At 40.0% G+C, this 21,863-nt stretch overlaps 2 protein-coding genes and 1 long non-coding RNA gene across 5 annotated transcripts; 2 read left to right on the top strand and 1 right to left on the bottom strand.

Moving 5' to 3' along the window:
* Positions 1-46: 46 nt before the first annotated feature.
* Positions 47-2,640, top strand: LOC115149251 (uncharacterized). Of its 2 annotated transcripts, none has more exons than XR_003866826.1 (4): positions 47-134; positions 1,859-1,940; positions 2,179-2,237; positions 2,500-2,640. It is a non-coding gene; the product is annotated as an uncharacterized LOC115149251 (long non-coding RNA). The 2 variants fall into 2 exon arrangements; XR_003866825.1 differs by lacking the exon at positions 47-134 and adding an exon at positions 1,375-1,479.
* A 73-nt stretch (positions 2,641-2,713) lies between these two features.
* On the bottom strand, positions 2,714-6,631 carry abraxas1 (abraxas 1, BRCA1 A complex subunit). Its single transcript, XM_029691931.1, has 9 exons — positions 5,947-6,631; positions 5,696-5,786; positions 5,576-5,612; positions 5,368-5,434; positions 4,978-5,174; positions 3,899-4,018; positions 3,723-3,807; positions 3,508-3,616; positions 2,714-3,424 (listed from the first exon to the last, which is right to left on the bottom strand). The coding sequence occupies exons 1-9, from the start codon at positions 6,031-6,033 to the stop codon at positions 3,003-3,005; spliced, it is 1,215 nt and encodes a 404-aa protein (XP_029547791.1). The 5' UTR covers positions 6,034-6,631; the 3' UTR covers positions 2,714-3,002.
* An 894-nt stretch (positions 6,632-7,525) lies between these two features.
* On the top strand, positions 7,526-15,330 carry LOC115149248 (glycerol-3-phosphate acyltransferase 3). 2 transcript variants are annotated; one of them, XM_029691929.1, is made up of 13 exons: positions 7,526-7,644; positions 7,948-8,146; positions 8,511-8,583; positions 10,334-10,628; positions 10,820-10,894; positions 11,083-11,172; positions 11,279-11,372; positions 11,491-11,606; positions 11,847-11,902; positions 12,183-12,268; positions 12,653-12,781; positions 12,972-13,051; positions 14,506-15,330. In XM_029691929.1, exons 2-13 carry the CDS (start codon positions 7,979-7,981, stop codon positions 14,636-14,638), a joined length of 1,395 nt encoding a protein of 464 aa, XP_029547789.1. In that variant the 5' UTR covers positions 7,526-7,644; positions 7,948-7,978; the 3' UTR covers positions 14,639-15,330. The 2 variants fall into 2 exon arrangements, with proteins under 2 accessions (XP_029547789.1, XP_029547790.1); XM_029691930.1 differs by having other exon boundaries at positions 7,526-7,636; positions 14,506-14,638.
* Positions 15,331-21,863: the final 6,533 nt, after the last annotated feature.

Here is a 21,863-nt window from a genome sequence, read left to right as displayed (position 1 = left end):
ACTGGGTATTTTCCTTAAGGGCGTGAGATGACTTCTGAGCCCATCTCTGGACCTCTTCCTCGAGGACAGTCGTTTTACTTTGATCTCGGCACTCATTGTCAAACCTGACTCTGTCTGACACCTAGCCTAAGCAAGTAAGTAACGTTGCATTCAATACAAGCATGGTGGCTGACAGGTTGAGCTCCCCAATTACTTGGTAAATTAGTCAACTTGGGTGAGTGAGTTAACAAACTAGCTTTAAAAAATGTTTTACTAGCTAACGTTAGTTAACGTTAAATAACGAAATGTTAGCCAGAAAACTCTACGTGTTTCGTTACTTTACGTTAGTTGAACGTAGCTAAATTAAATGAAGTTAGACATGGTTAAAGCTTAGCTTACTACCAAACGACTCAAAAAAATGTCTGTATATACAGAGGATAACTTTTTTAAATTAGTTAAATGGCTACGGTACAGAGAATGCAATTTTAAACGGTTAGTGCTATCGTGGCTCCTTGGGGCGTCCATACCCTAATTTTAAACCCTATTCTACCCCAACCCTAAATCCTAAACCCTTACCTTAACCGTTTTAAATGTCAACTTCAATTGGGTGACGTTAGAGTTGGATCCGTTTAGTAAACATTAATTTATTTAACGGATTAGCCCATCAGAGACGAGGAAATATATACATCTAACTTCAAATTGAGTCCAGTGGAGTAAATATACTGTATTTATTCCGACCTATTGACAGTGATACAATTAGTTCATATTTGCAGTACCGTATTTTTATATTTTAGATTCATTATATTTGTTATAAGGAAGTATTAAGATGTGTTATATGGAAATTTAACAAACTATCACTTTGAAAATCCATTCATTATGGGAGGAACTACTGATCATGCTCCATCCAACATTTAAACTTGAACAGGATGTGACGTCAATGTTTGTTTCTTCACACAGCAGGTCAAAAATGCTCGCTGTCCGAAGCGTTCGATCTTTATAATTAAACATTTCACGGCTTGGAGCCACATATAAGATTGCAGTTTTATTATTGTGTATACATTTCATTGCTAGGGATAAAAGCACAATCATACTGACGTTCGTAATGATTAAGATAACCTAGTATTAGCTAGCCAAATGGCTAACCTCTAACTAGCTATGCCATCCATTGTTAGCTAACGTTATCTAGCCACATGTGTTCTATAAACTAGCTAACTATCCAGCATCCGACCCGTTTACTTACAGCTGCATTAGGGTCGGACATCATTCCTGTGTAGATTAAGAAACCACAGAGCCAGTGCAGTAACATTTGGGATAATGAGACAATTCGGAGTACAAAGCATTTGTCATCCCTGGATTGATGTACATTTCCCGAACCATATATTTTGCCAGTTGCGCGGTGTCTTAATCTACACAGGAATGCTGTCCGACCCTATGTAAGCAAACGGGTCGGATCTGCTGGCTAATAAACTAGCTAGCTGGCCAGAGTAAACTATATTTGATGTAAGCTAATGTATTCTTTACTTTTATCGCAGAACAATGTCTCAGTATCCCAGGCTCGTCTAATGTAGTCTAGAAGAACGATGAAATTGTAAACGATTTAATCTGCATATGTAACGTTACTATTAGCTAGCTATCCATCTAGTAAGAGTGCACAAAGAAAATCTATATGGATGGACTAATTGGGTTTCGGATGACATTTGAAAATGCAAATATAACTTGATTCATATGCATTCTTGGTGCTCAAGGAGTGACATTCCACATGACGAACATTATTACCATTTTAAACAGGATTTGAAGCCATGTCTCATTTGTTTACGTCTATGGCAACTACATTGTTGGATGGATTCACATAACTTTATGTACATTTTTATCTCCCCAGCCATTATGGATGGAGAATCCATATGAACAACCACAGAAGGGCTGCATTCTGTGACATCACAGTGGACTTCAAGAATGTTCTGGTCTGTCAGACTACAGTACATAATACCTTACTGATGAGCAGAGATGCAATTGAGCAATGTTTCATTATAAAATGCATACATTTCCTCCAAACTTCTTTCCAATAGCTGCTGTCCCTGTTTATAAACCCCCACACAGGAAGAATTTACAGTAGGCACATAACATGTGAGAACTTGGTCAGATAAAGCTAAACATGTTCATATCACATGTCATATTAACAAGGTGTTTATTCCTTTCCAGGTCTGTGGTAAGAAACAGAGGGGAGATTTCCAAAGCCATAAAGAAAGCTCATTCTATGGGTAAGTCATCAAATCACTCATTTTATTATTGACTGGTCTTGGGACAGAATATCATATGATCCAATACTCTTGGGTCAGCAGCATTAAGCCTTGAGGTTGCTCTGTGATAGTTTCTCTTTATGAAACGTCAATGCACCATCTATCACTACTGACCAGAGGGTACTGATGACATTGTGTGCTACAGACCTGTCTATTGCTCAAAATGGCCATGTTTTGATCATTTAGGCCTTTCTATAATAAATACTCATATTTTCCTCCGCAGGATTCATATCTGGACCCACATTATGAAAGATCCAAACACCTTTGACAACCAGCACTTGGAGTAACTGTGTCAGCCTGTATTGGGGAACTAGTGTAGCATAGCTACTGTAATAATTGTATTAAAATAATTCTTAATGTGGAATATTGCTTGTTAATCTAGTCTTTGAGCTGCTATGCTTGGGTTGAGCCATGAGACCAATAATCGTAACTCACTACACGTGAAAATAATTTAATGCAATTATGTACAAGTTCAATAACAGCTTGAATATAAAAAAAAATGTGTTGATAAACACTAAAGTTATTATAATCAAGAACTTGGACAGTCACATCTAAATAAAACATGTTGCCCCTAAAAATAAGCTAATTGAAGGCATCCCTGCAAACATATCAGGTTTTCAGTTATTGATAGAGGACTGTTACAGGGGAATGTCACAGCATTTCCTATAATCCATACACAGTGACATTTGATGCAAAATGACCATTCTTGAGTGGTCCATTTGGTCCTCAGAAAACCGGGGAGTTGGACACATCTAAATTATTTCCGTTCCGATTGGCTGGGATCAAATCCTCCTCGGTTTCTGACCCACTGACTGACAAAGTCTCCTCAGTCTCCTCCAGCATGCCTTTCCTCCTCTTGGGCACCTCAGATGATTCACGAAGGGGACATTTTCTCCAGGATGTACCTCCGCCTCTCCCAAGCCTCCCCTTCCTGGCTTTAGGGAGTGTATGACTCAGGATCAAAGGCAGTGTTGTGGCAATGTCTATGCCATGGTCAGTGCTGCAGCAGAACTCAGGCAATGGAAACCCCTGGAAGTTTAGAGCCTGCGTTTGGAGTAGAGATGCCCCAGGAAATAGTGTTTTGATGACCTCGCAGAGCAGCACATTCTCCTGGGGCTGTGCCGGGGTGGAGGCTCCATCTGCTGAGACTGGAAACAAACGTAAATAAAATGTTCAATACACACAAGAGAATAAATCAAGACTGATTCATCAATAGAAACAAAGGTTATACTTTCTCTCAGCTCTTGTTTCCTCTCATTGACCATCCTTCTTAGATCAGAAACGTCTGCAAGCAGCTTCTCAACCAATCGTTCACTCTCCTCTACTTTCTTACATGCCATCTGTGAAAAGAAAAACAAGTCCCAGGTGACACATGTTTACCAATGGTTGTACTGTACAGTCTTTGGTACACCTTTTTACATTTCCCTTGCCATCAATTCAACGTACCCTCAGTTCACCCTGCAAGGAGTTGTTCATGTCATTAATCTCATCCACCTCATGCAGAGATCCATCGGAGGAGAAGAATTTAGATCTACACAGGACAAAAAGTGTAAGACTAGTCATACAGGTACCAGACAAACACACATATTACATTTTTCAAAGTCAATAGTGCCCAGTAGTACCTGTGTTTCCTAACAGCATGGTTGTAGTTGACTGATGAACAAGATGCAGAGAGTCTCCAGTAGTCCTGCTCTTCCAACAAACCCAGGTTGCTGACCAGGACAGGAACACTGCAGTACTGACTAATAATAATTTAAAAAATGGGATTTCTTGAAAGGTGCTTTAAATCCAAGGACTGTACAGCAAGAGTAAAAAACAAAACATGGATAAAACTACAGTGTACAAGACATTAGGAATACCTGATGATTCTATTTTATTTAACTAGGCAAGTCATTTAAGAACAAATTATTATTTACAAGGAAGGCCAAACCCTCCCCTAACCCAGACCATGCTGGGCCAATTGTGCGCAGCCCTGTGACTCCCGATCACGGCCAGTTGTGACACAGCCTGGGAACGAACCAGGGTCTGTAGTGACTGCCTTAGACCGCTGTGCCACCCGGGAGGCCAATAGACTGACCAGGTGAAGGCCATGATCCCTTATTGATGCATCTTGTTAAATCCACTTCTATCAGTGTAGATGAAGGGGAGGAGATGCGTTAAAGATTGATTTTTTTTTTGCCTTGAGACAATTGAGAAATGGATTGTGTATGTGTGCCATTCAGAGGGTGAATGGGTAAGACAAAAGATTGAAGTGCCTTTGAACAGGGTATGGTAGTAGGTGCCAGTCGCACCAGTTTGAGTGTCAAGAACAGCAACACTGCTGAGTTTTCCACACAACAGTTTCCTGTGTGTATTAAGAATATTCCACCACCCAAAGGACATCCAGCCAACTATGTGAAGCATTGGAATCAACATGGGCCAGCATCCCTGTGGAACGCCTGACACCTTGTAGAGTCCATGCCCCGACTAATTGAGGTTGTTCCGAGAGCAAAGGGGGTGCATCTCAATATTAGGAAGGTGTTCCAAATGTTTTGTACTCGGTGTAGAATATATATAAATTAAACTGCTTAAACTAGAGCCGAGTTAAGCAGAAAGCCATACCGAACAGATCAGTTTTTAGTGAAGGCAGTGAGACTACTCACAGTGCAACACAGTTTGATTCAAAACAGTGTGAAGGCCATCAAAATGTGAATGTACTGACCTGCCATGTGATCTGTAGACTGCATACTCCAGTTTGTGAGTGGAGCCTGATGTTGTGATCTCACTGGGTGTCAGTAGCAGAAAGATCAGCTCGTGATTGGAGAGTGCCCTCTTCAGGTTCTCGTGGACTACTTGCTCTCTGAAGGTAATTTGTTGATCTGTGTTTCTCCGCTGTTTATACCAGCCAATCACATTCTCCTGGATAGGAAAGTGAAATAGAAGAAAGTGGGTGAATACAAGTGTGCTTTGTTGGCTAATCAAACAAGATAGGAAGGAAAGGAAAGAAACGCAAACAACTTGCCTAATGGCACAGGTTCCTTTACTCCCTGGACTTAGTTGCAATACCACCATCTGTGACATCAATATTATCACGCTATATTCTTCCACTTACCTCCTTATAGTTGGATAAAATGTGCCTTATTTCATCCCGGTTCACCTCTCCTATTCTATTATAGAAGCTAAGGTAGGTGGAGAGAAATAGATTTGTTTAAGTGACATGCTTCCAGAAATAATCTATGATAGTAAGTGATATACTGTTGAAATAGTTACACACACAGCTGAATCACAATTTTAAGAAACCTTTAGTCTCTGCAGTTTACCTATTGAGCTTGCGACATGATATGTGTTTCTGAATGTCTGGAACAGAAAGCAGGGTGAGACGACAGTCAGCACACACCAAGATTATATTATAAAATGTAAGTACACAGCTGATGACTCACTTATCGTATGCTCAAACTGTATGTTGTCGATTTGAGAGTCAGTGATGTTGCTTCGCTCTTCAGCTTTGGTCTCCCCGAGAATGAGACCTTCCTGCAAAATGTTATGAGGTAACGTAACATAAATGTGTACAGTCAGTTTAATATAATAACCAGTATCTGAATGAGTAAGCTATTTGGACAGACCTATCTGTTGTGGTGTTAGCTAACTAGCTAACGTAGCTAGTTAGCTAGCGATCTAGCCAACTGCTTACCACATCAGAGTCACTGTTCAAGTGCTGAAACATCAATGAACCAAGAACAAATCCAGAGACGCGAATATAAGAGTTTGAGTCCTCCATGCTTCTTTTTGTCAGAAAGACAACATCAAAAGTGTTACCACACAAACATAAGGAGTAACCCAGACACGTCACTGGGGCTATAAAGCTGAAGCATCCGTTTAGAACGTTTTCTCACCACCAAATATGGTAGCGAGAGGAAGTTCAGTCGCGGGTAGTGGGAGAGGATGTAACTAGGTGAAACTGGACCGACATTCTGCTAATTTTATAATCGATGAAACATCTGATCTGTTCCCAAAACTACAATCTGTTACGAACACAGTGCACTAAGATGAATAGACTTGACGCTTTGCCAACTTTTTTTTTTTTAAATGGCGTTTTTAGAAGGAGTGCAATGTCGAATTGCATTAATGCACACGCGCATTTCATAGAGAAGACGTTCCCTAACTGAAATATGAAAATACACGCCAATAGGATCTCGCTAGCTCGTGTTTGGCTTTGCCCACCTCCTTGCTTGTTCTGCCCACTATGCTTCCTTTCCTCCAACTGTAAACGTCACAGATAAACTATCTCGGGTTAGTTATAAATATATTTGGTGTTACGATTGCGTAAAAACAGCGCTACCTGCAATGGCAGGCGCATCCCTTTTTCTGCGCAGCTGAATATGCACGAAAGCTGAACTGTTTTCGAGCAACTCGCCAGTGGGGGGAGTGGTTTTATTATTTCCACTAGTTACCACAGCCATAAAGTCAAAATGGCTTTTTCGTAAAAAATGTATATTAACAGAAAATTGCTTTTGTTCTTAATTTATGTTTAGGGTTAGGCATACGGTTAGCTGTTTGGTTAATGTTAGAGTTCGGTTTAAAATCACTTTTTAGGAAGATACAGTGGTGTGAATTACTTAAGTAAAAACACTTGAAAGTACTACCTAAGTCGTTTTTTTGTGTATCTGTACTTAAGTTTACTATTTATATTTTTGACAACTTTACTACATTCCTAAATACAAGTATGCACTTTTTACTCCATACATTTTCCATGACACCCAAAAGTACATTTTGAATGCTTAGCAGGACAGGACAATTGTCCAATTCACACACGTATCAACAACCCTGGTCATCCCTACTGCCTCTGATCTGGCGGACTCACTAACACAAATGCTTAGTTTGTAAATTATGTGTTGGAGAGTGCCTCTGGCTCTCAGTAAATAAAATAAAAAACAAGAAAAGTATGCCATCTGGTTTTCTTTATATAAGGAATTTGAAATGTATTTATACTTTTAAGTATATTTTAGCAATGACATTTACTTTTAATACTTAAGTATATTTAAAACCAAATACTTTTATACTTTTACTCAAGTATTATTTTACTGGGTGACTTTCACTGTTACTTGAGTTATTTTCTATTAAAGTATCTTTACTTTTACTCAAGTATGAAAATGGGGTACTTTTTTCACCACTGCGAAGATGTATTGTATTGTAGATGCATTGTAGAAATAGGCGCGGTTTATGACTTTGTGAATGTGGTAACTAGTGACGTCCTGGTTTTATTTTTACAGCAGATCTTGCGCACTGTCCTGTGGCTGACTACACTGTTGGGTTGCAACCTGCGACCACTACAGCTACAGCGACGTACAGAAGAATGGAAAACTCGCTAAGACAACGAAGAGGTCTTCAGGTTACTATTTCTCTTTAATACATTTGGAAACATTTCATGTTCTGCTGTCAAACTCGGATATGGTAGGCTCAATAATGTAAGCTATTTCTAGTGGTTCTCTTCTCGGCTTGGCTGTATAGTTAGCTAGGCTATTTCGGTGTTCATATCCCGTTTCAGATCCTGTTTACCTAGCTAACTTTACATAGCTAACTGCCTAGCTAGGCCCAAGTCAAAAATATGAATTCAGTCTCCTCTATTATAAAAAGAAAATATAATGCTTATTTGGAATGAATAGCTAATAAACGTTATGTCTCTCTTCTGTAGATAACTTGAACCCTATGTGCCATACCAGTGCATGACAGATCTCTGTGAGGGAGGGATGGATGACCTGTGGAGTATAGCGACTTTGTTGCTGCAGGTGTGGTTCTCCGTGATGATTGGGCTCATCATGATACCTGCTATGTTTGGCCTCTCCCTGGGGGTCACTTCGGTCTACATTCAGATTCTGGTCAAGATATTGGAGGTAACTGCTGGAAGTTCGATATAGCTCACTATTTCTTATTTTATTCTGAAACATTTTATTGAAGCATAACCTCATATAGCATCTAATAAAGAACTATGTTATTCTGTTTGCGAACAGATGATTTATGAAAAGATACATCTTTTTTTGTATAAATGCATTAATCGGATATTTAATGGATTTATATTCACTATTATATGTAGGATTTTGTGCTCTGTATACTGTATTCATGTTGCCCCCTGACCCCGTAGAACAGACTGACATAGTTAATGTTCAATGCGGGGAACGCGGGGCAGTTGGGCAAGATGCAGTATGTAGAAAGCATTGTGTGTGAGGTCAGCTGAAAATAAATCTGTTCTATGGGCAGTGGGCCACCCTTCGGATCCAGAGAGGACACAGGGATCGACCCACTCTGCCAGTGCCTGCTCCGCTACCCAATGGTGAGTGACATTACACTCACTACCCATCGATGAATGAGTTCATGCTGAGGTCTCGAGGGACCCTGTCTGTGTAACTTATTGTGGATGACTATCAAACTGTAGCCTAATCTTTATTTTTTTCATTAACTTTTGTACTAAGCAATTATTTTCTATGGTTCCTTCACTATGCTGAATGATACCATTTGAATCAATACTCTTTAGTTTGTATTTGCCCCTAACTGAAATGTGAATAGCCCTGTGATAATTATTAGGCTAATTACACAGTAATAAGGTAATTATACATCCAGTAAGTTGAGTTGAGTTCTGATGGTCTATAGGAGAAATATTTGAATTCAGCAGAACTGCATTTCCAACATCCCATTGGCATGTGGAGTCCTTGGTTCTGCTCTTAGAGCATATTGTTCTGTAGTATGAGGGGTTGAATGAATTCAGCTCTGTCTGGAAGGAGTAGAGTAGACCCTGTACATGTGACTGTGTGTCAGTGTGGTGGCTTATGATTGGTCAGCTTATGATTGGTCAGCTCAGCTGATGTGGGATTGCGGAGTGGTCATCACGAGCTTCTGTACCCACAATATCATAAATAAAGTCTGCCCATTTCTACAATTTATCTTCTTAAAAGTATATTTTATAAGTAACCTTAACCACACCGCTAACCTTACGCCTAACCCTAACCTTAAATTAAGACCAAAAAGCAAATTTCTGTAGCCAAGTTTTACTTTGTGGCTATGTAATCTGACTTTGGGGATATGGAAGCTAGTGGAAACCGTATGGAGTGGAGCAGCCGTGTCCCACTCTGATGATGCAATAGAGGATTGCATAACTTCAGGCAGAAAACTGACTCTCTGTGTATAGCTTAACCCTCAACCCATGCTGTGAAATACTGTATGCCCCCTTCATCTTCTCTTCCTGGAAATATACTGTACAACGTTTGAAAGACGTCACGTCACCGTCTTCAGTGGAGCTATGTTGAGTTAAATTTGATACTTGTTTGACATGTATATCATATTCTATTTTGAACTGCCTTGAAGATTCCAGAAGATCGGATTTATACTGGGGACTTTTTGTGGTGTCTCTATAAGTTGTCTATCTGCAATCCTACCCTATGTTGTTGAATTAACACTCAATCATCTTCTGATCACAGAAATATTGGTATTCTAAATCAGGGTTGACAGGAAACTTAAAAAATGACAATTTTTTTGTATGGAAGGACAAAATTGTCAAGTCAACACAATGTTATTATGCAATAAGATTTAGCAAACCATTCAGCAGCAGAGATGACAAAACCCACCATGCTTTTGTCTAAAACTCTTCTTCTGTGAACATAATACTAAAGCATATATAACTGTATAATCATGACACAAGAAAATTGTTAACCAGTAAGTTATTAGAAAAGTATTCATGTTTTACTGGAACTGGGTAAAATATAGTACATCAGTGCTGAGGACAGATAAAAGGAATCCAAGCTCAGTGCTCTCAGTGGTACCTGGTACTGATAGGCTATGCCACAACAGTCCTCCCATCGCATTCCTCATTGGCATTTCCTTCTCTGGAAATACCAATAGAGGAAGAGCATAGATAGATACAGTGCCTCAATTAGTAGGTGTATATTTTACTCTTTACATACAATCCTTCTTATACATCCCCCACTCTACAGGCTTATCCATCATATTTAATGTCCTACATCTGAAAATCTCTGACTATGCTACCCACTCAGTGATTTATCTGTGCTGTTCCCCTCTTCTCTTCCCAGGACTCATCCAGAGGGAGGGTGGCTCTATGGAACAGGAGATGGGGGAGCTGCGTCGGTATCGTACCCAGTCCATATCGAGGGGAGAGTTTGCGCTGAGCGACTCATTCTACTTCTACAGAAAGGGCCTGGAGAGCATCGTGGATGACCAGGTGACTCAGCGCTTCTCCTCTGAGGAGCTGGTCTCCTGGAACCTCCTGACCCGCACCAACCACAACTTTCACTACATCAGCCTGCGCCTCACCGTCATCTGGGGCCTGGGCGTGATCATACGTTACTGTGTCCTTTTCCCTCTCAGGTGACCTGACCACACCTCCCCTTTACTCTATCCATCTCATAACCAATCAACAGCCCATTTGTTAAGTTCAGTTTCTGTCAACTGATGTGGATTTATTGGATAGAGTGCAATTATTACTACTAATATTATTATTATTAAACACGATTTGAATGTTATTTAATTTTTTACATTTGTTTTGATGGTTCTTTCAGGATAACCCTGGCAATCATAGGGTTGAGCTGGCTGGTGATCGGGACAACTTTGGTGGGGTTTCTACCTAACAGGAGGTAACGATGTACACAACAAAGGTTTTAAAGAATGTTTTAGAACTTTCATAAACTGTGGTGATAGGAACATTGATAGTCACATTGAATGTTCCTATCTCTTATAACAGCTAGCTAGCTCGAGAGTTCATATACGGCTTGAGAGAATAGAATTTCCCTGGCTATTAACGTACATTGCTCTTGTGTTCTAGAGTGAAGAACTGGCTCAGTGAGTTAGTCCATCTGATGTGCTACAGGATCTGTGCCAGAGGCCTCTCTGCCACCATCCAATACCACAACAAGTTAGTATACGGCCAAACCTACCTAAAATAAACATTTAGGAAGTAATATTAGTATCAATGTTTTCAATGTCATGATGTCATTGAAATAAATACTTATTTTTTACAGAAATAATAAACCACAAAAAGGAGGAATATGCGTAGCAAACCACACCTCACCTATTGACATTGTCATTTTGGCCAATGATGGATGCTACGCTATGGTGGGTAACATGAACATGGCTGTGTCAACATATCACTGATTTTTGATATCGTATACATCACTTTTGGTTCTCAGCAGACTAGAGTTGTCATGCTCACTGTGTCTGGGTTTATTCCCAGGTGGGTCAAAGTCACAGTGGGCTGATGGGGGTCATCCAGAGATCAATGGTGAGGTCCTGCCCCCATGTGTGGTTTGAGAGATCGGAGATGAGAGACCGACATGCTGTTACCAGTAGGTGAGACAGAAAGTAAATGGGAAAAGATGGCAGGAGATGCATTTAGTATGTCTTTTTCATCTATACATTTACTCAGTTGTCTTCTGTAAAGTGAATAAATCGCTTGCCAATGTCGATTTATTGCTTGTATAACGATATACATTACCATTACTGCCACTCAATCATCTCATACATTGTATTGTTTTCATCGTGATTAGTTTTGTCCTGGTTATTGATCTCCCTCCCTCCGTCCTCTTCTAGATTGAGGGCTCATGTTGCAGCGAAGAGCAATCTACCCATTTTGATTTTCCCAGAGGGTAAGTCTCTATACTTTATTGTAATCTTTATACTTTATTGTAGTGCTTATACTAGGACTTTATTGTAGTCTTTATATTAGGTGTCTCGTCCAACTTTATCTGCTGTCTTGAAGGTATAGTTGGGGTCAATTCCATTAAATTCAGTCAATCCAAAAAGTCAACTCGTATACAATTTTTCTGATAAAATTTCAGTCTACTTCTTGAATTGAAATGCAATTGACTCCAATGCTCCTGGAAGTTTGTGGTTGTGGTAGTCTCGTGACCTTTTTATCTCCTGCAGGAACCTGCATCAACAACACATCGGTCATGATGTTCAAGAAGGGAAGCTTTGAGATTGGAGGGACAATATACCCAGTTGCAATCAAGGTACTCTGCAGTCTTCAGTAAATTGTCCATTGTCTGAATCTCTGAAATGCCTCTCTTGTGTTCTAACCCTGGCTCTGTCATCAATCAGCAGTTACTGTATGACATTAAACATTGTTACATATTGACATTCACTTGTTATGTGTTGACTTTATCAGCTATTGTTTTATTTAATTTCCATGTAAAAGCCTTTTGGTCATTTGAGACTGAGGGGAGAACAGCTCATAATATTGTCCGGAACGGAGCAAATGGAATTGCATCAAACACCTGGAAACCATTCCACTAATTCCGCTCCAGTCATTACCACGAGCCCGTTCTCCCCAATTATGGTGCCACCAACCTCCTGTGCTTTTGATTAATATACGTTTGGATCTCCTTCCCTGTTAGTATGACCCACGCTTTGGAGATGCCTTCTGGAACAGTGCCAAGTACAACATGGTGAGCTACCTACTGAGAATGATGACCAGCTGGGCCATCGTGGTCAATGTGTGGTACCTGCCCCCAATGACCAGACAGGTAGGGTGTCACAGTCTATATACAGTATTACTGCTACTCCTTCCCATGACCAACTGGTCAGACCTTATGTTGTGTTTTATTCCCAAACCTTCATCGAGTACACACTCCTCTTACCCCCAGAACCATAGACTCCTCTTTATATATATATATTTTTTTAAATCATATCCTTCTTCATTACCGCTTTGAATAGGAAGGGGAAGATGCTACCAAGTTTGCCAACCGAGTGAAGTCTGCTATCGCACATCAGGGAGGGCTGTTGGACATGGCGTGGTAAGGAAACCCTCAGCAAACTTTATCTTTCACTGCTTTATTCTCACTAAAGATCCTTTAAAACATGTCATTCTATCATAATAGAGTTCTGTGATCAAAATAAAATGTGCTGGGAACCATACTGTTCTATAATAATGTGTTACTATTTACAAGCTGGAGACTCTTACCTCCCTCACTAGCTTTAAGCACCAGCTGTCAGAGCAGCTCACAGATCACTGAACCTGTACATAGCTCATCTGTAAATAGTCCATCCAATCTACCTCATCCCCATACTGTATTTATTTATTTATCTTGCTCCTTTGCACCCAAGTATCTCAACTTGCACATTCATCCTCTGCACATCCTACCATTCCAGTATTTAATTGCTATATTGTAATTACTTTGCCACCATGGCCTATTTATTGCCTTACCTCTCTTATCCTACCTCATTTGCACATGCTGTATATATATATATTTTCCTACTGTATTATTGATTGTATGTTTGTTTATTCCATGTGTAACTCTGTTGTTGTATGTGTCGAACTGCTTTGCTTTATCTTGGCCAGGTCGCAGTTGCAAATGAGAACTTGTTCTCAACTAGCCTACCTGGTTAAATAAAGGTGAAATAAAAAATAAATAAACAAGTAGGCCGCAGCTAAAGTCTGAATTGCAGTACACAGCACATGGAAGTAAACATATCTCGAGGTGCTTAAAAAGCAAAACAAACATCAATACAAAAAATTGAATGACATGAGTATAGGTCTGGACTACAAAGTTCTGAGTAGGCTACTTCAATGTTCTGAGTAGGCTACTTCAATGTTCTGAGTAGGCTACTTCAATGTTCTGAGTAGGCTACTTCAATGTTCTGAGTAGGCTACTTCAATGTTCTGAGTAGCGTACTTCAAGTTCTGGGTAGGCTACTTCAAACCTCCAACAGATGGAGCGACAGTCAATAGCACAAGGCTTGAACAGAGGGAGGTGCAGGTGGTCAACAGGGAGAGCTGAGCAGCCAAATCAGGTCGTCCGGGGGCAGGTACCTGAAGCTGGGTGTCTCGCCTTACGCGTCTTCTCCGTGCTGTAGGACACTGCCGTTGGTTTTTTATCTTCACATGCACTCACTCAGGTTACAGTATACTCAACTTTAAAGGAATGCTCTTGAGCAATGAATTCCTCACTGCCAACTCGGCACTGCATTGTAGTCTTGGATCAAGGAGACCGTAGAAACATCTCAATGTAGGCCGACCGAATTCAAGTCAAAATAGCTGATTTTGAAAAGCTGTTTTGCCGTTCATTCTCGGGCAGGAAACAAGTAAGATGTAATCCAGACTAAATCTATACTCGTTTGGCTATTCAAAAACAAAAATTGAAAAAACATACATTTATGAAATGTTTACTAAATATACAGGAGCTCTCTGCCAAGGCTGCCAAAAGGGCGCCATGGCAACTGTAGAACATGTCTGTCTCTCTCTCTACAGGGATGGGAGCTTGAAGAGAGACAAGGTGAAAGAAGAATTTAAAGAGCAGCAACAGAAGATGTACAGCAGTATGGTCGTGGGAAAGAAAGCTAGAAACTCACAAGAGCCTCACACAGAGAGCACCAGGAGATAATGACATTGGAATTAACACTGGACAATCTCTGACAGTGGGCGATAACTTCAAAGTATTTTACATACTACAATGCATACGGACTGGAGTAATTCCAAATCAATGGCCTGTGTTATTGAATACGGATTCATTATAATTGTGTGGTATCAGACTCTGATACGCAACATATAGTGTATCAGTTTTTAATGCATAAAATGCCTTTTTTTTAAGAATTGTTTTATAGAAACATAAACATATCAAACTTAACTGCAAGTAGTACTAATCTGTATGATATTAAATGATCTCTGATAATGTTACAGTAATACTACGTTTTCAGATTGCACTAAACTTAACATTATTCAAGAATGTGTTTACGTTGACACAGAGTTTGTACTGGTATTAGTATTCATTTGTGCAATTTTCCTTCAAATGTTACATTATGCTCCTTACAATGCAACTCCTTACCCTAAATAGCCCCCTACAATATACACTGAGTGTACAAAACATTAAGGACACCTGCTCTTTTCATGACATAGACTAACCAGGTGAATCCAGGTGAAAACTATGATCCCTTATTTATGTCACTTGTTAAATCCACTTCAATCAGTGTAGATGAAGTGGAGAAGACAGTTTAAAGAAGCATTTTTAATCCTTGAGACAATTGAGACATGGAATGTGTATGTATGTCATTCAAAGGGTAAATGTGCAAGACAAAATATTTAAGTGCCTTTGAACAGGGTATGGTAGTAGGTGCCAGGCGCACCGGTTTGTGTCAAGAACTGTGACGCTGCTGGGTTTTTCAACAGTTTCCCGTGTGTATTAAGAATGGTCCACCACCAAAAGGACATCCAGCCAACTTGACACAACTGTGGGAAGCATTGGAGTCAACATGGGCGAGCATCCCTGTGGAACACTTTTGACATCCTGTAGAGTCCATGCCCCGATGAATTGAGGCTGTTCTGAGGGCAAAAGGGGTGGGGGGGACACAACTCAATATTAGGAAGGTGCCCATAATGTTTGTTCACTCAGTGTATACTGTTCGCTCAAGGTCATGTTTGAAGGTGCTTTGATCAAAGTCCAAAACAAAGACTGGGGGTTTATTGTTAATTATTTTCATAATTTAAATGTTATGAAATCTACATTTTGGCCTGGTCCAGAAACAACCACTTGCCCTGCTCTAACCCTTAGCCACTTATGCAGATCTGAGAGGGTAGATGTATATGTATAAAGAATATGGAAATGCCTATTTGACATTTACATGTTAGTCATTTAGCAGATGCTCTTATCCAGAGCGACTTACAGGAGCAGTTAAGGTTAAGTGCCTTGCTCAAGGGCACATCGACCGATTTTTCACATATTCAGCTCAGTTACTGGCCAAACGCTTTTAATCGCTGGGCTACCTGCTGCCTATGGAGGCTAATTAGAGGTTGTCTCTGGACCTATACTGAACAAAAACATAAACGCAACATGTAAAGTGTTTATACAATGTTTCATGAGCTGAAATAAAATATTCCAGAAATGTTCCATACACACATGAAGCTTATTTCTCTCAAATTTTATGCACATATTTGTTTACATTCCCGTTAGTGTGCATTTCTCCTGACAGTTGTGTCATATCAAGAAGCTGATTAATCAGCATTATCATTATACAGGTGCACCTTGTGCTGGGGACAATAAAAGGCCACTCTAAAATGTGCAGTTTTGTCAACCAACACAATGCCACAGATGTATCAAGTTTTGAGGGAGCATGCAATTGGCACACCGACTGCAGGAATGTCCACCAGAGCCGTTGCCAGATAATGTCATGTTCATTTCTCTACCATAAGCCGTCTCTAACGTCATTTTAGAGAATTTGGCAGTACGTCCAACCGGCCTCACAACCGCAGACCACATGTATGGAGTCTTGTGGGCAAGCGGTTTGCTGACATCACGTTGTGAACAGAGTGCCCCATGGTGGCGGTGGGGTTATGGTATGGGCAGGCATAAGCTACAGACAATGAACACAATTGCATTTTATCGCTGACAATTTGAATGCACAGTGATACCGTGACAAGATCCTAAGGCCCATTGTTGTGCCATTCATCCGCCACCATCACCTCATGTTTCAGCGTTGTAATGCACAGCCCCATGTCGCAAAGATCTGTACACAATTCCTAGAAGCTGAAACCTTCCCAGTTCTTTCATTGCCTGCATACTCACCAGACATGTCACCCATTGAGCAGGTTTGGGAGGCTCTGGATCGACGCGTACGACAGCATGTTCCAGTTCCCGCCAATATCCAGCAACTTCACACCGCCATTGAAGAGGAATGGGACAACATTCTACAGACCACAATCAACAGCCTGATCTACTCTATGCGAAGGAGATGTGTCACGCTGCAAATGGTGGTCACACCAGATACTGACTGGTTTTCTGATCCACACCCCTACCTTTTTAAAAAGATATCTGTGACCAACAGATGCATATCTATATTTTCCAGTCATGTGAAATCCATAGATTAGGGCCTAATGAATTTATTTAAATTGACTGATTTCATTATATGAATTGTAACTCAGTGAAATTGTTCAAATTGTTGCTTGTTACGTTTGTAATTTTGTTCAGTAGAGTTCAAATTCTGCTTGTACTGTCGTAAATGAAACACTAGGAGTCAGTGTTTGCAAACAAATAACAATCATGTCACCAACTTACTCGGTCAACGATCAGAAGGATCCACTCACACAAAAGGATCTCACTACCTTGACTAAATATCAACACCTCATTTACAATCCAAAAGTTTCAATATAAGAAAGAAAGATATGCTATTAAGTTGAATAGTATGGGGTGTGGGGATAATGTTAGACGGTGGCTGATTAAAACTGTAGTTTACCGTAAAGCTTTGGTTTTACTCATACAAAACACAAACTATATTTGATTTAATTTATTTAAATTTTAACAAATGTTATATAATGATGACAGATTACTAAATAAGCTGAGGTCTTGGTGTGTAAAAGTCATACATTCCTGTTCTGTTACTTTGTGAAAGGATGATGGTAATGATGGTTGACCACTTGATAATATTACTTATTTTACTAATAGCCTGATACATATAACAATATGACACCTATCATCTAACCAGGTTCACTCTTTTGGGACACGGTTTCTTGTCTGTGAGAACCTGTATGTGCCCTGAAAGTGACACGGTGGGTTAGGGAGGGGGGAAGAGAGAGAGAGTGAGGGGGTTAGATGATCCCAAATAAAAAGGCTGTACAGATAAACGTGGGTAAGACATGTTTACTGTGCTGGTGCTTTAATAAAGAAAGCAGATACTGTGAAATAGCATGGAGTTATTCTTCCGCACACAGCGAGCTGGAGCCAGCTTAAATTTCACAGCCTCTCCTCCGTCGCAGACCCACACCGAGACCATCTCCCAGCACGGCTCAAGCACCCGGCTATAATAACAATCCCACAACTTAAATTGCTTGAACAGAAATGTTTGTTCTCTTCTAACAGGATTGTGAATTATTAATCGGATCTAAAGCCGATTTTATAACCTGATTGTTGAGTTGGGACTCTTGGCGAGTGATGCTGCACCACACCATTTACTGTGATGAATGTGTGTGCACATCTTTATATCCAATTTAATGTGATTCGGATAGATTTCGAAGGGACATCATATAGAAAGCATGGGAGTGACCCATGCTGGACCTATATAACTGCAGACTCCATACAACTGCCCAGTATGTCTTAATATGTTGATTAGATTTTCTCCATTTCATTTTTACTTTGAAGTGATCTATACAATTGTAATGCAGGTACACTCAGTAAATATGAATACATTGTCAAATTGAATCATTTCCTCCAGAGAATGTAGTTCATGGAGGACATCATTTTAAATCGAAGTTTGTCTGGAACTGAGCATCTTGACCAGTCAGGAGGTTAAATGACTCTAGCTCTGTCTAAGACCTGACATTAGTTAGAGCATAATGTCTTTAAAAACATTGTTCTGCCATCCCTTCTGTGCTTCGAGTGGAACTCCTACGCTAATGTAGGGCTATGTTATGTTGAGGAACAATGTGACTCACAGAGAAATCAATATAGAGGCATTTGTATTTATTATGGATCCCCATTAGTTCCTGCCAAGGCAGCACCTACTCTTACTGGGTTCCGGCAAAATTAAAGCAGTTATACTGTACAATTTCAAAAACATTACAATACATTTATTACAGAATTCATAACACACCGAGAGTAATATCTGGAAAGACTATTCATTCAAGACCCATGATGCACCTCAATGAAAATAGTCTTATTTTTTTATCTCTGCCCACAGCCCACCCTAATGTTATTGCATTAAATTCATCACAAACTCCCCCTTAGTGCATTTTGGGTTTAGTCAAAAGACAACAGTCGGGTACATGGATGGGCAGAGTATTCAGATGAGCTGGAGTGTGTGTCCTACCTCCAGCAGTCATCCGTCGCTTAAATCCCACTTCTTCAGACTGTGTTTCTGACTGAGAGAGATCAGTAATTATTCATCAACAAGCCAATTTATTGTTTGCTTATTGTGTGATTTGACTTCATTCTTCATAAGAAAGAAGAAGTAAATTACAATGTATTCAATACCTGCTTTTTTCCATCACATACTTAATCAGACTGATATTTATCAAATATGATATGTTTTGGGGAAAAGTAATTGTTTTTATTATTTTTGTTGCACGGCACCAGTGAAAATCTGACTATAAAAAAAAGAGATTCCTGCTACAATTGGAATGAAGGATGTCTGTCTGTCTGTCTGGCCGATAAATAATACAACGTGACAATCCTTCAGTGTTGTGGACAGTGTGTCTGCTGTTCCTAGGCATGGCCTAGACTGGACCCTAGCTCCAGTCACAGGGTGAGCGTGATGCTGTGACATGTCACATTATAGCCAGGACCAAATCAGGCTGAACACAGGTCAAAGCAAGCCTGTCACATACAGACAGATAGTATTACCAGGGTTTTTGGTTCTTAACAAACAGCACAAAACATAAAGTGTGAAAAAAAAACATCTTCAACAAAGTTGTGCAAAGTTTCAAGGATTTCCATGTCCAGTTGTTTTTAGTGTGTGAATGTGTCTGTGTTCATTCCCTCTATACAGTGACTTGGTGGCCAGGAGGGGGAATATATGATTTGCCTACACTAATGAAACAGGCTATAATTGGTCCACATTGATCTCTTTGATTGAGCTGCAATGGAGTCTGAAGTTGTTCAAGTGGAAAGCTGATTGATTTGTGGTTAAATTCAAGATCATTTAGTTTGGGAAATAATTCTGTTCTTATCTAGTTATCTTCAGATGCTGAAAGGAATCTTTTTGACTAGATTGTATGGTTGACTTGAAGGAATTTTATCTCCTTTTCCCTCCACTATTTGCAAATCTATTGGTGAAAATGGCATAAAGGAATATTATTTTGCATAAGATAACTTGTACAGTCTAGTAATTTAGCAGATGCTCTTATTCAGAGCAACTTAGTGCATACAATTTCATACTTTTTTCATACTGGTCCCCCGTGGGAATCAATCCCACATCCCTGGCATTGCAAGAGTCATGCTCTACCAACTGAACCACACAGGACCACAATGTAGCCATATTATATGAGGAAAAGGTGTTGCCTTATAACAATATCATAACCATGAATATAACATTTTAATACATCTAACAGTGAAGCAAAGTTTTGTTGTGCCCAGTAATTTTCATCACAATCCTAAAACACAGTTTAGAGAGTCCACAGATTTTTTCCCTCATTTTGACAAAAAATAAATAAATGCATTGTGTTGGGGGGGAAACAGAAAATGGTGAGGTACATGACAAATGTCCTTTGGTGAGGTATATGAAGGTGTGTAATTGCAGACTACACTTTGCCCTCAGCCCTGTGCCTCAAAAGGTATTTCTTCTATTATTGACAGAGTTAGAGCTGGGCTGGCAGTGGCTCCCTGCGTCCACCCCCCTCCCTCTGATTGCTTTTGTTTCCAGGTCACCTCCTATCTATTGCAGCAACTTTTCCAATTTCATAGGACTTGTTATATGAGGATAAAAGACATGGCCAGTGGTTGCTGAAGGCAGACTGAGACCGCTCTCTGGAAATGTACATAAACCTATAACGAAACAATACCAAAAAAACAGATTCAACACTCCTCACTTTCATGCTCACTGAGCAATGGAGATGATCTAATCTAAGAATGGGATTCAATGAAACTCACTGTGGTGCAAGTTCATCAAATAAATAATCGAATAAAAAATGTTGTCCATTAATATACAATTATCTTTAGCCTTGATGATTAATTGCATTAAACTTATGAAAGTGTGTTTTGTACAAATCAAAGGAGGGGGGAAATGATGGATGAGGAGGAAGGGTATGATGAATGAAGAAAGCAACAGAACTAAATTGAAAGTGTACTCATCCATTCTCTCTTTCACAACTAATGATAAATTGAGCATGTCACATTGAACAATACATGTTCAGGTTTAAACATCCTCTCCTCCATAGAGCAGTAATGTGGACCGACGGCAAGGCAAGCAGGTAGCTCACTCTGACGGAATTCTTCACACTTCTCAGATGGCTTTTCCATTGCAGGCAGGGCGTAGAGGCAGGCAGGGCGTAGAGTAAGAGAAACGCTACTTGGCTCTGATTTGCAGGGAATAATTGAGTGCCTTTGATAAACGACATATCCTTTGTGTACCTACAAGGGTCATGGCCTGTGGGAGACCAGTATTCAGAAGTAGATTTAGACCTGATTCACGATCTGATCCTAAACTACATTTAATTCATCAACATGAACAATACGTATTCATATACAGGTAACTGCCAAAATGATAGAAACACTTGAGTAAATGAGGGAAACAAAGTATATTGAAAGCAGATGCTTCCACACAGGTGTGGTTCCTGAGTTAATTACATCACATCATGCTTATCATTTATAAAACTGCTGGGCAGAATTAGTTTGTCTATCATGGCTAGGATGACAATGCCCCCATCCACAGGGCATGAATGGTCACTGAATGGTTTGATGAGCATGAAAACGATGTAAACCATATGCCATGGCGGTTTCAGTCACCAGATCTCAACCCAATTGAACACATGGGAGATTCTGGAGCAGCAAGTGAGACAGCGTTTTCCAACACCGTCAACAAAACACCAAATTAAGGAATGGTGTCACATTCCCCCAATAGAGTTACAGACACCTGTAGAATCTATGCCAAGGTCCATTGAAGTGTTCTGGCTTGTGGTGGCCCAAC

This window comes from Salmo trutta, chromosome 15, assembly GCF_901001165.1.
Source record: "Salmo trutta chromosome 15, fSalTru1.1, whole genome shotgun sequence".
Taxonomy (NCBI): Eukaryota; Metazoa; Chordata; class Actinopteri; order Salmoniformes; family Salmonidae; genus Salmo; species Salmo trutta.
Note: the sequence above shows the minus strand (reverse complement) of the source record. Positions and strands in the feature narration are given on the sequence as shown.